Raw genomic sequence first — 13,875 nt, 5'->3', positions numbered from 1 at the left:
GATTTATAGTCTAAATTGTTACCAGTTTCCCAGCCCAACAACTATTTCTTATTTCTACATCTTCACATTTCCTAATCATTTTTTTTATTTTTTGGCGGTACGCGGGCCTCTCATTGTTGCGGCCTCTCCCGTTGCGGAGCACAGGCTCCGGACGCGCAGGCTCAGCGGCCATGGCTCACGGGCCCAGTCGCTCCGCGGCATGTGGGATCCTCCCGGACAGGGGCACGAACCCGTGTCCCCTGCATCAGCAGGCGGACTCTCAACCACTGCGCCACCAGGGAAGCCCTCCTAATCATTTTTAACTCTTGAGTCAGCCTTCTGGGACTCTAGGGAGGACTGAGAGACTAAAGCAAAAGCCTTTTACTTAAAAAATCAGGGACACAGGGGCTTGTATATGGTTTTAAGCTCCATATCGCCCCTAAACAATTAACATTAATTCCTTCATATAATAAAGTTTTCAGGCAGTGTTCACATTTCCCCATTGGGTCATATTATTTTTAAATTTTTTGTTTGTTGAAAACAAACACATTGCTTGTTCAAATCAGGATCAATAAGTATTACTGAATAAATTTGCTGATTTCAGGAACAAATTATCCTTTTATGACAGGGGGAGGCTGAGTATATTTTTGTGGTTTTGTTGTTGTATTTGGAGGGTTTATTTATTTATTTTATATGCATAAAATTTCCCTGTAAGGATACACAAGAAACAACACAGAATGGTTCCCCTGGAGAGGAACACAGAGAGTCCTCAGAGGAAAGAAGACTTTTCTTCCTATTCACACTTAACGAATTTTAAACCATCTTGAGCTCATGATCTATTCAGCAACTGGGTGGATAAAAGTAAGAACTTTTTAAAAAGCAAGTCCTAAAACATCATCAAAAAGAATTGGTGTGTGGGAAGGTAGCGGTGGGAGGAGCTGTTTTTCCAGACTTGCCACAAGATGGCAGCAGAGAGATACCAAAGCTTGGTTCTGGACTCTGAAAGGCTGCTTGGCTGGAATCAGTCTCTCTCCCCACTCATGACAGGTAAATCCTGGTGGGTTCCTGCCCACCTCTATCCTGAGCTGTGAGACTGTAGCTGAGCTAAAACACCCTCAGACTCCTGACCAACAGAAACTGTGAAATAATGTTTATTGTTGTTTTAAGCTGCTACATTTGTCACTTGGCATTTATATATTAGAACTCATACCATTCCACCAAAAAATATTTGAGTATGTATTTCTAAAGTGTAGAGACTCATTTTTTAAAAACACAACCACAACAGCTATAAAATTTTAAATTATTTACCATAATAAAATATCCAAGCAGTCTAGTTAAGCACACACTGATATCTGCAATCTACTTTGACATGGATCAAAAAATGATATGGGGAGCTTCCCTGGCAGTCCAGCGTTTAAGACTCCGCGCTTCCACTGCAGGGGGCGTGGGTTGGATCCCTGGTCAGGGAACTAAGATCCTACATGCTTACTAGAAGGTTTCTTCACCTTTTCTGTATCTTTGAAATTTTTCATAAAATGTTGAGGCAAAAGTCAATCATTGTCCAAATTTCCAATTGTCTTAAAAATGTTTGGGTTTTTTTTTTTACTGTTTGTTCATATCAAGATCCAAATAAAGTCCACATGTTGAGATTGGTTGGTATATAAGTTCTGTGTTCTTTAAACCACAGAATTTTGGTGGCTTTTTGTTATAGCAGTAAGTGTTCATGCTAACACAGGGCAGCAGAGCTTACATCCCCCAGCTGGTTCTTTATCCTGAAGTTGAGCCCTTTTGTCCTGCAAGTGGATGAACCCATTCCTAAAGGAGACCTGAGTGATGGCAGCAGCAGCTTCTTGCCTAGGGCTTCCTGACCAAGGTCAGTGCTACAGGGTGTGTTCTGGACTCTATCCCTGCAGGGGAAGCATCAGAGAACAGCTTTCCTAGGTCAGTTTTCCTAGGTCCTGAGACTCATTCCTACAGGACTAGCCTAAAAGCAAGGCATATGTCCAGTGCAGTTGCACAGAGCCCCACACTCATAAGTGTGGTAGGTTTTTGTTTGTTTGTTCTTTGGCCGAGAGGCTTGCAGTATCTTACTTCCCCAAGCAGGGGATCAAACCCAAGTTCTCAGCAGGGAAAGCTCAGAGTCCTAACGACTGGACCTCCAGGGAATTCCCCTCAGAAGCTTGAGGTTTAATGCTCTGTGGCTGCCATCTTGTAATTCTTCACGTTATCTTTGAATTTGTGTTTTATAAGTGAAGTCGGCTTGGACGATGGAGCAGGCACCAGGGACTTGGAGCCTGAACCGTGTGCATTCTCTCCTCCCACCACTCTCCACCTCCCTGAGACAGGCTCTTAGCTGCCTATTCTTCTGCCTCCTGGGGGCCTGGGCGTAGGGAGGGTCAAGGTCCACCACACACATCCCATGGCCTCTGAGGGTAGGGCAGAGTGGCCCCTCCTCAGTTGGCACTCCACGGCACATCTAGCAGGTGACCCGGCAGGGGCGAGGGTCCTGCCCACCTTTGATCCAGGTTTCTGGCTCTTCTTGGAAGGGAAGTTGCATCACCCTGTAGGGAGCAAGCCCGTGGGAAGGAGAGATGCCTTGTTTGACTTCTCCACCTCTGGCCAGGGCACGAGTTGGTCCAGTGGCTGGTGGGGAGAGGAGGAGAACCCAGCAGCCAGCAGCCGTGTGTGTACACACACACAAAGTTGCAAGGCAGGTCCCCCGGGTGACTGTGAGAGTTTGTACTCACCCCAGGGTATCCCTTACTCTAGGGAGCATGACATTGTATAGCAAATTAAAAACACCATGACAGGTTAAGTGCAATCATGGAAAAAAGAAAAAAAGCTTTATATTTTAGTATTTTTAACAGCAATTTTTTTTCCTGCTGTTTGAACGAGAGATCCCACGTTTTCATTTTGCACAAGGCCCCATAAATTAGGTAGCAGCCCAGCTTAGAAGGCACTCCTTCAGCCTTTCCAAACTTTCTGGTATCCAATTCTCAGAGCAGTTTCTATTTTCTTCCCTGAATACTGATCCTACATGACTGCAGATAACAGGGGACAGCTGGGTAAGTGAGCACATGTGCGGCCACTTCCAGGGATGCCCAGAAATATCTAGATGACTAGAATCTAGGCGAAGCACTGAAGTCCTTCTTTGTTAAGTGGGTGGGAGCGACCAAGTTAGAGAACATTTGGGTTATATTGTATTTCCTTCAACGAATATTTATCAAATCTACCCATGCGGGACTTCCCTGGTGGCGCAGTGGTGAAGAACCTGCCTGCCAACGCAGGGGACACGGGTTCGAGCCCTGGTCCAGGAAGATCCCACGTGCCGCAGAGCAACTAAGCCAGTGCACCACAACTACTGAGCCCATGAGCCACAACTACTGAGCCCATGTGCCTAGAGCCCGTGCTCCGCAACAAGAGAAGCCACCGCAATGAGAAGCCCACGCACCGCAACGAAGCGTAGCCCCCTCTCCGCAACTAGAGAAAGCCCCCGCGCAGCAACAAAGACCCAACGCAGCCAAAAAAAAAAAAAAAAAAATCCACCCATGCGCCAGGTGCTGGGGATGCAGTGGAGTCTAAAGTCAACAGATAGATAAATAGAGCAACTACACCGTTTTCCAGGGTGAAGAACTGAGTGCGGAGGTGGGGGTAAGATATGAATGAAGAAGCAAAGATGGTGGCTATGCGGCGGAGTCATTTTGTGTGCATGTTTAACCTCTGCAGAGTCAGCTACATGGATTCACAATAAACCAAGAGAGATAATGAAAAATAACTATTTAAACAAGGAAAATTATCCTGCCTTTCATTCCACTCAGTGAGGAAGCAGCATATGCCCCCGTGAGTATGAGATACGGGCGTAATCTACTACTTCCTTGGTTCCCACCACTCACCTGGATGAGGTGTGAGTTGAGTGCATTTTCCATACTACATGGTCCCTAAACCCAAAATGAATACTGACGTTTAGCCAAAGGCACAGCAATCTGTTTCAACATGGGAGGAAAAAGGACCGCACTTGACATAATGAAAGATGGTATCTTACCTTCCTTTACTGGCTCTCCAACGTCAGTCGGATAGGGAGAGATCCGAGGGACCCGACGGAGGACTTGCACTTGCCCCAAGCCGATATCACCGCAGAAACAACCCAAAAATGAATTCTCTGGAACCGCTTTCCTCTCCACGCGGACCAACAGAATTCCGAGATGAGTAACAGATGGGTGCTCCAACCATTTGGCGCTGGGATGCGGGGATGGGGTTGCAGCGTCTTCTCCGCCCACCTATTGGACGAATCGGAAAGCGGCCGCCGGGACCTCGCTGTCCTGGGGCTCACCGAGGGCGTGGCCTGGGACTCCCCCGGAGGGGAGGGCACCGTCTGTCCTTGGGCGGAGAGGGGAGGTGACTCCGGCCGAAGAGGAGGACGCAGGATGAGGGCCCTGCGGGTGAGGGCCACCATGGGTCGGGCTGGGGCCCCCAACCCGGAAGCCCTCGCCCCTATACGAGACTCCCCAAACATTCCTGGATCTGGGGACTTGGAACGTGAGCCCCCTTCAGGGCTCCAGACTCCCTCCTAATAAGCCTGGGGCCCCCTCCCCCCAGCTCCCAGTCCAAGAGCTTCTGAGACAGCCGGGGACCCGTTAACATGGCCCAAAGCCCCGAGTCTGAACTTCTTCCCTTCATCCAGGGCTCCCGTAATACCTCGGGACTTAGGCACCGGGAACGTAACACCCCTTCCCCGCCGCCGAAGCTCTCGGGCAGCCGGGAAATCCCCCAGGCACTCCAGCTCCACTCCTGACGTTCCCGGCACCTGAGCTCCTCCCATTAACCCAGGAAACTGCAAAAAACCTCTCCGGGACTTGGGCCCGCAGAACATAGTCTCCCTTCTGGGTCCAATCCTCTTCCAATAGTACCCTCTAGACAGCCTGATAACCTCCAAGCCAGACCCTCTAGGCACGAGTCCCCTTCTTCTGGGCCTTTCTTGACAGGACACCCTCCCCCACTCTTGCTGCCAGTTCGGATCTTGCCTTTGAGACGCTCCCAAGGGACAGGACCGTCCCCGAGTCAGAGCCTCGGAAAGTCCGACACCCTCTCCCCAGCGGGACCTCCTCCGGGACACCCCTCCAGGCGCCTCCAATACCCAGCCATCCCCTCTCCACAGGTCTCCCAGGCACTGGTGCGCTCCTTTAGCTCAACCGCCCGGAACCGCTTCGAGAACCGAGTGGCTGAGAAACAGAAACTCTTCCAGGTAGGCGGGGCGGGGGGAGGACCCGGGGCCGCCTGCTTGGTCCTGAAGACGAGTTGGGGGAGGCAGGGGCTTAAGGTCTACCGAGTAGGCAGCGCCTTTCCAATCGTTTACCCCCAACATCCAGGCGGACAATGACCTCCCGGTGCACTTGAAGGGCGGTCTAACCGACAACATCCTGTATCGAGTGACTATGGCTCTGTGCCTGGGAGGTGAGTGCAGGGCCCGGCCCCGCCTGAACTGCGGGAGGGAGCGGGACTCCAGATGGAGAGGGGAAGGGGCTGGTTCCAGCGCTGGGGTTTTGGGAGGGGATTGGGTTCTGAGCTGGTGTGGGACGGTATGGGGCTCTGGGCTGGCAAATAGGAAGCACCCTAGGGCTTGGGCTTCTGTCCCAGGAGGGCGGCTGGGCTAGTGATGGGTCTGGGGAGAAAGCCCAAAGCCCGGTCTGGATCAAGGTCCAGCATTTCCCCAGCTGAAGTGCAGTTTGGGAAGGCAGCTGGAGCGTGAAGTAGGGCTGAGATCCAGGATGGTGACTGGGGAGTCTGCAGGGGGCTCAGGGAGGGAATTAGGGTCTCATTCTGTATCCCCCCACACTCCCTCCCTAGGCACTGCCTACGGCCTGTACTGCCTTGGCTGGGCCTCCTTCCCTCAAAAGAAGTGAAACCAAGAAGTCTGCAGGACCTGAACAAGCATCAATAAATGTGCTGGCTTCTTGGGGAAGCCAGCCCGGCTCTGTCCTCCGTGTGTGTACCTCCCAGCCTTCCACCAAGTGATCTCTGCCCTGTGGACAGACCATTGCCCCAGCCCTGAGTCTCCGACGCTAGACCAGGGCTATCCCTAGGATGTCGCTGCCTCTCAGCCCTCCCAGCACCCCTGGGCTGCCCCTCAGGGCCTGGGGACCTGGAATGGGACAGGGGGGTTGTATCCTGGGAGAGCAGCCTCTCTCCCTGCAGAGGCCAGAGGGTGGGAAGGAAGATGCTGAGCATAATGTATGACACACAGAGGCAGAGGCAAGTGAGGACAGACTCACTCAAGCACAGAAGCTGAGAGGGGCAAACATGGCCTTGGGGGACAGAGCCAGGGGTAGCACTAAGACTTCCCACCAGCATGGCTCTTGGAGCAGAAGCAGAGATGGTCCAGGCTTCTAGTCTTGGCCTCCACAGGCTCTGTGAGAGATCTCAGCAAGAATGAGGCTACAGGGACTTCCCTGGTGGTCCAGTGGTTAAGACTCCGCGCTTCCAACGCATGGGGCGCAGGTTCAATCCTGGGTCAGGGAACTAAGATCCCACATGCAGCGGGGCCAAAAAAACCCCAAAAAGAATGAGGTTACAGCTCAACTGGGATCCAGAATTTGAAAAGAGACCAGGACTAGAAGACAGGCGGAGACAGACTCCCTCTGCCCCAAACAGAGCCAGAGACACCCCTCAACTCTCAGAACAGGAGGCAGATCTCAGAGAGAGCAGCAACTAGGGTGCATTTATTTCCTCCTGGACCTGGCAGGCTGGGAGCAGAATACAAACAAAGGCACTGGGGCATGTGGCCTGTTGTGGCCTGGAGTTCAGCTGCCTGGGTGGTAACTGAATGGGTGTGCCAGGGTGTGTAGGGACTGGAGTGATCCTCCCAGAACTGAGAGAAGGGCCCTTGGGGTGTGCAAGCAACACAAACGTTGGGCTTGGCACAGAAGCAAGTAGATACGGAGTAGATGTGAGATGGGTGTGCTGGGGCGGGGTGTGTTGAAGCATGTTGGGCCCTGGCTGTTGACTGAGAATCCGGGTGCCAAGGGCTGGGAGAACAGAAAGGCCTGTGGGTCAGCAGGAGCCATGAAGATGTGACTGCAAACAGGATCAACCCTGGGGGAGACTGAAGAGTCCAAGGTGACTCCTACAGCGAGGCGATGAGGGGGCAGGTCTGGGACTCCCGTTCAGGAATACATGGTCAGCTGTAGCCACTGGGGAGAGGAAGGCACCGAGAATGAGGATCAGGGAACCTAAGAATACCAGCAGCCCTTCTCTGCCCTCACCCAGGGGTCACTGGGAAAATAGGAGGGAGGGAGCCCCAGCCCAGAGCTGGTACAGGGGACTGAGGGGAGGGGCCCCCTGCTAGGATCCCACATCCCAGGATGGGGTTCTTACCTCCTGGATGTTCACCTGGATTTGTCCAGTGCCATCTTTGTCAAGAGATTTAAAGGCACCTGGAGAAAGGAAGGGTTGGAGGGATTGGCTTTTAGGATAAAAATATATTAATATATGGGATGACAATAATAATGGCTAGTACTCTGTGCCAAGCAATGTATAAAGCGCTTTCCGTGTATGAACTCATTTAATCCGATTCTGTGAGATAAGTGTCATTTAAAAATAAGGCACAGAGGGATTTCCCTGGTGGTCCAGTGGGTAACACTCCACACTCTCAATGCAGGGGGCCCAGGTTCAATCCCTGGTTCGGGAGCTAGATCCCGCATGCATGCCACAACTAAGAAGTCCACATGCCGCAACTAAAAAAAAAAAAAAGATCCTGCATGCCACAACAAAGATCCCACGTGCCACAACTAAGAACCAGCGCAGCCAAAATAAATTTTTTTTTTAAAAATGAAAAAAAAATAAGGCACAGAGAAGTGCAGTTATGTGCCCCATGTCACACAGTGTAAAAGTCAGAAAAATGGGATTGGAACCCAGACTGCTACCCACCTCAGTAATGGGCTCCATATCCTGACCTGCATGCCCCCCATCACCCCTCTGCCCTAGCCCCAGCCTCCCACCGACCGGCTCCACACGGTTCCAGCCTAAGGGGGCTACCGGAAGGAGGCGCTGCACTTCCTGCTCCTACAGCCTCGTGCGGTCCCCACTCCTGCCCTGAAACTCGACTCCACGTTCCTCACTCACAGCCAAACCTGTAGGCAAACAGGCTCCCATACTGTCTTTGTGGCTTCTCTGTCACTCACCACTCAGTTACCACCCTCAAGGGCCCACTCGCCTGGTACCCCGGAAGCTGCACTCACTGCTGGCCCTCTTGCTGGTAAATCCAAGGCCATTTCTTGGGCCCTCTCATACATGACTTTTGGCATCATCTGCCCTGTTGTCCTCTCCCACCTTCCCTTCATGTCCCCGACACACCTGCCCCTTTTCCTCTCCCCAGGCTCTTAATGCATTGTCTTCCCTGGGCTCTTGGGACACCGGGAGATCTTCCTAAAGTTAAACCTGAGACCCTGTCATTCCCCTGCCTGGACCCTGTCCACTGTCCCCAGTAGAGTCTGAGCACCCCTGAACTTGGCATTCACAGCCTGCACAGCCTGACCAGGCCCATTACTCCTGCCTCCTTTTATGCAACTCTCAGACAAATCTGAGTTCAAATTCTAGCTTTGCAACTTCCTAGCTAAGTGGCTGTGAGCAAGAAATTTTGCCTCCTTGAACCCTAGGTTCCTCCTCCAGAAAATGGGGACAATAATTCCCACTTCACAGGGCTGTCTTAAGGATTCAGTGTGTTAATGTTCACAAGAGACCGCATGATCCAGCCCCTACTGACCCCTCCCAGCCTTATGTCTCCCCATCCCACCCCCTTCCTAAAATGTTTAGCACTCTGAACCAAGTCCAACCAAAATCATCCAAAGCACCATCTACTCTTTCCTTTCTAGGCCTTCGCACAGGCTGTTCCCGCTGCAACACTCGTCCCCACCCTCTTGCTGGGGTCACTCCTCCTCATCCATCAGGTCTCAACTCACATGTGCCCTCCCTCCTCCAGGAAGCCCTCCTTGACCCCTTAAGCTGCATCAGGTGCCTTGTTAGGGTTGAATAGCTGTGAGAGCTCCCCCAGTCACAAATCTAAACCCAATCTGCCCTGAGCTTCCCCCTCACAGCCCTCATCACTCTGCCTAGGCTTCCCCGATCCCAGCCGTAACCACTGTGAGTTGTCACTGTCTGGGAATTTGCCTCTCCTCCTCTGGACTGTGAGCAACATGCGGGCAGAAACTAGGGCTATTTCAGTCGCTGCTGTGCCCCTAACATTGCCCACCTCAGGGTCAGGCTCAAAGGAGGCTTGGCGGATGGAAGTTGGACAAATCCCCACCCAGGAAGAGAGCTGGGGTGTCACTCACGGAACATGGCATCCAGTCTGACCAGGCAGCTGATGAAGTTGTCAAAATCCATGTTCCCTTCCTCATCTGAGTAGCGTCGGATGATCATGTTGTAGAGATGCTCATTCAGGTGGAATCCTGAGAATGACTGTCTCTCAGGTGCGGGGGCCACATAGCCCAGCCCTCCCAGCCCCAGGATTCAGGCTCAGCCCAGCTCAGTGGGGGCTGCCTCACCAGTCCCACCCCCAGCCCCATCACGTTCCCGCCAGCCACACCTGCTGCCTCAAAGGCCCCCGGGAGTTCACTGCTGCCAATGGTCCCTGAACAGTCAATGTCAAACTGTTTGTATATGGTCTGTGGGGACAAGGAGGTCAGGGTTCAACTAAGCATCATGGGGCATGGCATCTCCATGGCTTGGGGGTCTTTGTGCTAGGAGTTTCAGAGGCTGCACACACCTGCCACTTCTTGATGTTGTTCCACAAGTACTTGAATTCCTCGAAGCCCAGCTTGCCGGTCGTGTCACTCTGGTGAGAGGGTGTTAAGAATAAATGTACCCAGATACGTGCACTGTGTACACGATGAGGATAATGGCCAAGCAGGGGAACCTGGGCTAAAACCCCAGCTCCCATCCCACCCTAGTCATGTCACCTTGGGTGTGGCTTCATTGTTCATTTTGCCGTACTTACTTTAGTCTATATTTCTAAATATAGACTATTTTAGTCTATATTTCAAAATAGAGACATTTTAAACATAACCACGGGGAACTCCTCATTTATAAAATTCTTCAACAGTAATTCAATGTTATAAATGTTAGGACATGTAAAAAACAAGGGTATCTTAGAACTCTAAGGAAATAAGGGATAAGAGTAAATACCTGCTGGGTTTCTGATAAAAAGTGAATGAGGGGCTTCCCTGGTGGCGCAGTTGTTCAGAATCCGCCTGACAATGCAGGGGACATGGCTTCGAGCCCTGGTCTGGGAAGATCCCACACGCCGTAGAGCAACTAAGCCCGTGCGCCACAACTACTGAGCCTGCGCTCTAGAGCCCGCGAGCCACAACTACTGAGCCCGCGTGCCACACTACTGAAGCCCTCGCGCCTAGAGCCCGTGCTCCGCAACAAGAGAAGCCACCACAATGAGAAGCCCATGCACCACAACGAAGAGTAGCCCCTGCTTGCGGCAACTAGAGAAAGCCCACGCGCAGCAACGAAGACCCAACACAGCCAAAAAATAAATAAGTAAATAAAAATAAATAAAAGTGAATGAGAGGGCTGTATATTGGTATAAAGCCCTTAGCTCAGGGGTTGGCACTTAATAAATTCTCAATAAATAGCAACAATGGCCAAGACTTATCAAATGACCAAGTACACGTCAGATAGTGCTAAGCTTCTCAGGAACATCACTTTTGTCACTAAATCCTCAAGACACCAGTCCCACCAGTATTATACCCCAGTGACAGAGAAACAGATTCAGAGCTGAAAAATCAACCTGGGTGAGATCATGGTAACAGTTAGCATGTATAGACCGCTTATGTGCTATGTACTGTGCTAAACCTTTTGCATGTAACTCCAATTTGTTATCACCATTATCATTCACCCGATTTTACAGAGAGGCAAACTGAGGCACAGAGAGGCTCAGTAACCTTGCTAAGGGCAGAGCTGGATTTGGTTAACCCTATGCAACATGTTATGACAGCTGTTATTATGTATTGCCGCATGTCCAAGGTGGGTGTGTGTTGTGATATATATATGTCTACATCTGTGGATATGAAAGCTACACACTGACCGCCCAACTCATGCTCTCAGAAAATCCCCTCTTGGGAATTCCCTGGCAGTCCAGTGGTTAGGACTCCTTGCTCTCACTGCCGAGGGCCCGGGTTCAATCCCTGGTTGGGGAACCAAGATCCCACAAACCATGCAGCATAGCCAAAAAAAAAAAAAAAGAAAGAAAAGCAAAAAAGAAAATCCCCTCTTCACCAAGGCCTCCGCCAGACTGCCCTCAAGGATACATCCATAACAGCCACCATGCTGCGACATGTGTCAATGCCAAAACCATCAGTCTTCAGATCAGGATCTGTGGGATGCAGGTTGAAAGTCAGAGGCCAGAGATCACAGCTACCCCAGTCGCCATGCCTCTAAACCTGCCCTGTGTGTTGACCCCAGTCACTCACGTCGGGTCACGACTTTGTTGAGAATGTTCATGAGTTCTGTGGCACTGACCTCCATGTCCTAGGGGGAGAAGTTAGGAATGGGTCAGGGGTGACTGAAAGGGGTCTGGGCATGTCATGAAGGAGGATGGGAACTTTGGGATTGCCATGGTCGAATGTACATGTAAAGGGCATCCAGAGGGAAGGCATGGAAGGGTGAGGACACTTCTGGGGGCCCCAGGTTGCTTACCTCTCCAGCCAGCTGGGCAAAGAGCCTCCGGAACTGCCGGACCTCCTCACTCTCATTGGCCTCGATGTTGGAGTAATGGGTGCGAGGGGGCTGCAGAGGGAGGAGATCTCAGAGCAGGTAGGGGGAGGGGTGCCCTGGCCAGGACAGCCTTAGGTGGGAAAGTCAGAGTGGGCTGGGTGGCTGAGTGACTAATGAATGAGAGGTGGTCAATGAATAGGGAGTGGATATAGCTAAGTTTAAGGATGTTACAAGGGAGAGACTTAATGAGATAAATTTCATAAGGAGAAGTGTGGGGCTTCTTCAAAGGGACAATGATGGGTCCTTGTCCCTTTGAAGAAGAGGGGTCTCCGATTGTGAAGGGTGGCTTACCGGGGGCTCTGGGTTGTACTGCGCAGCCGCCTCACTGAAGGGAAACAAGGGGCAGTTAGTGCCAGGGGGCGGGGCCTCCAACGGGCAGCACCAGCGCCCACACCCCAAGCCCCCAACCCCCAGCTCGCCGCCCTACCTACCTGTTCCCTCTGCCCGCCTCATCAGTCCTTGTCCTCACCTGTCCCTATCCTCGCTGCCCTGGTTGTGTCCCCACGGTAGGACCCCCTCTTGCCAGGGCACACCCACGCAATGGCAGATTTCTCAAAAGACGGGAGCTCATTTCATAGAAGCTCGGCCCCAGCTTCCCGGGGCCCCACCCTCCTGGGTTCCACCTGTCTAGGAACCTGCTCCATCGCCACGGCTTCTGAACACTTGTGTCTTCCCAAGATCCCACCCCAGCTCCATTAGTTCTCACCCCTTTAAGGGATCACACTCAGTGGCCAAGACTAACGAGGCCCCTACCGACGCCCTGCCCTACCTCCACCAGGACATTTTTCTAATTTAACCAGCCAGTTCCCAGCCAGGCCCTGCCCCTTCAAGGCCATTTCCCCTGTCCCATTACGGTTAGACCTCTTCTGGGCACACCTCCTTGACCCACCTACGAGGGCCACGCCGCGCCCATAAGGCTAGCCGTGCCCCCATGAAGTGATACCCAGCCTCACTGGCTCCGCCCCCTTAACGTTTGTCTCCAGGTTAGCGGAAGTAGGCCGCGCCAGCCCCATTAAGCTCCACCTCCCAAAGCCCATCAGATTGTCCCCACAAGACTACCCCCATGTCAAGCCCCGCCCCCATGAACTCATTACGGTCGGCCCCCTCAAGGCCGGTCTCCTAGCCCAGTCCCGGCCCAGCCTAATTAAGGATCCTGGTCAGTGTCCAGGTTACCCCACTCTATTCTGGCTGGACAAGCCTCTTCCTCCAGGCCCCGCCCCTCCTCAGGCCCCGCCTTACCTAATGGCGCTAATGACCCCGCCCAGGATGCGCATGGCAGTTCCGCCACCGCCACCGCCGCCGCCGCCTCCTCCTCCGCCGCCGCCGCCGCCGCCGCCGCTGATCAGGCCTCCGAGCACATTCCCTAGGCCCCCGCCCAGGCCCCCGCCTCCCCCGCCGCCTCCTCCACCCTTCAGGAACGAGTTAACCAGGAACATGGCTGTGACTCAAGATTCCTGAGGAGGGAAAAAGGGGTCAGGTGGCTGTCTCGTCCCTGAGCCCGCCCCTTCCCCCAAAGAAATACGCATTTCTGACTGCTGGACTTGGGGGAGTGATATGAAGCCGCTAGGCGGAGACCTGTCCTCCGGCTGCGGCTTGAGGGTCCATTCGGGATGGGGTCTGGGCTTCTGGGGGAAGGGTCCGCGTCTGGCTTGAAGGACTCTGGGCTGAGTCTACGCATAGGCATCATTAAGCACCAGACAGCGGCCAGGTCAAGTGGGGTTCTCGAGATGGGGGCCCCAAGCTGACTCTCGAATCTGAGATCCAGAGCCCTAAGACTGATTTAGGGGTTTGGGGTGGGTCGGGAGCGTGGATCAGAAATTCTCCGCTTGGAGGCTCCTGGAGCAGAGTTTAGTAAATCCAGAATGTGGGCTTGAGGGTTTAGGTACAACCAGCAGCGGGATTAGTCTCATCGCTGTGTCTATGGGTTCGGGTCTAAGATATTGAGTGTGAGCCCCGGGGCCCGGGATACCGGAGTCCCCGTTAGAATTGAGAGCACGGATCCAGGATCGTAGTCCTGGAGGCCACACCCAGGGCTGAATTTACGGGGTACCTCTCAAATCCATGGGCTTCTATTTTAGATCCTGAGAGGGAGGGTGGAAGAGTCCCCGGGGCGGGATA

The 13,875-nt window shown here is 52.8% G+C and overlaps 2 protein-coding genes across 2 annotated transcripts; one reads left to right on the top strand and one right to left on the bottom strand.

Moving 5' to 3' along the window:
* The first annotated feature begins 4,062 nt into the window (after window positions 1-4,062).
* Window positions 4,063-6,097, top strand: COX7A1 (cytochrome c oxidase subunit 7A1). The gene is made up of 4 exons (XM_079907346.1): window positions 4,063-4,418; window positions 5,135-5,221; window positions 5,346-5,430; window positions 5,824-6,097. The coding sequence occupies exons 1-4, from the start codon at window positions 4,182-4,184 to the stop codon at window positions 5,877-5,879; spliced, it is 465 nt and encodes a 154-aa protein (XP_079763472.1). The 5' UTR covers window positions 4,063-4,181; the 3' UTR covers window positions 5,880-6,097.
* A 571-nt stretch (window positions 6,098-6,668) lies between these two features.
* On the bottom strand, window positions 6,669-13,193 carry CAPNS1 (calpain small subunit 1; the record flags this gene model as incomplete). The annotated part of the gene is made up of 10 exons (XM_079907768.1): window positions 6,669-7,166; window positions 7,351-7,409; window positions 9,306-9,422; window positions 9,560-9,638; window positions 9,740-9,808; window positions 11,292-11,356; window positions 11,454-11,511; window positions 11,680-11,769; window positions 12,049-12,082; window positions 12,997-13,193. The coding sequence occupies 10 exons, from the start codon at window positions 13,191-13,193 to the stop codon at window positions 7,140-7,142; spliced, it is 795 nt and encodes a 264-aa protein (XP_079763894.1). The 3' UTR covers window positions 6,669-7,139.
* Window positions 13,194-13,875: the final 682 nt, after the last annotated feature.

This window comes from Stenella coeruleoalba, assembly GCF_951394435.1.
Source record: "Stenella coeruleoalba genome assembly, chromosome: 20".
Taxonomy (NCBI): Eukaryota; Metazoa; Chordata; class Mammalia; order Artiodactyla; family Delphinidae; genus Stenella; species Stenella coeruleoalba.
Note: the sequence above shows the minus strand (reverse complement) of the source record. Positions and strands in the feature narration are given on the sequence as shown.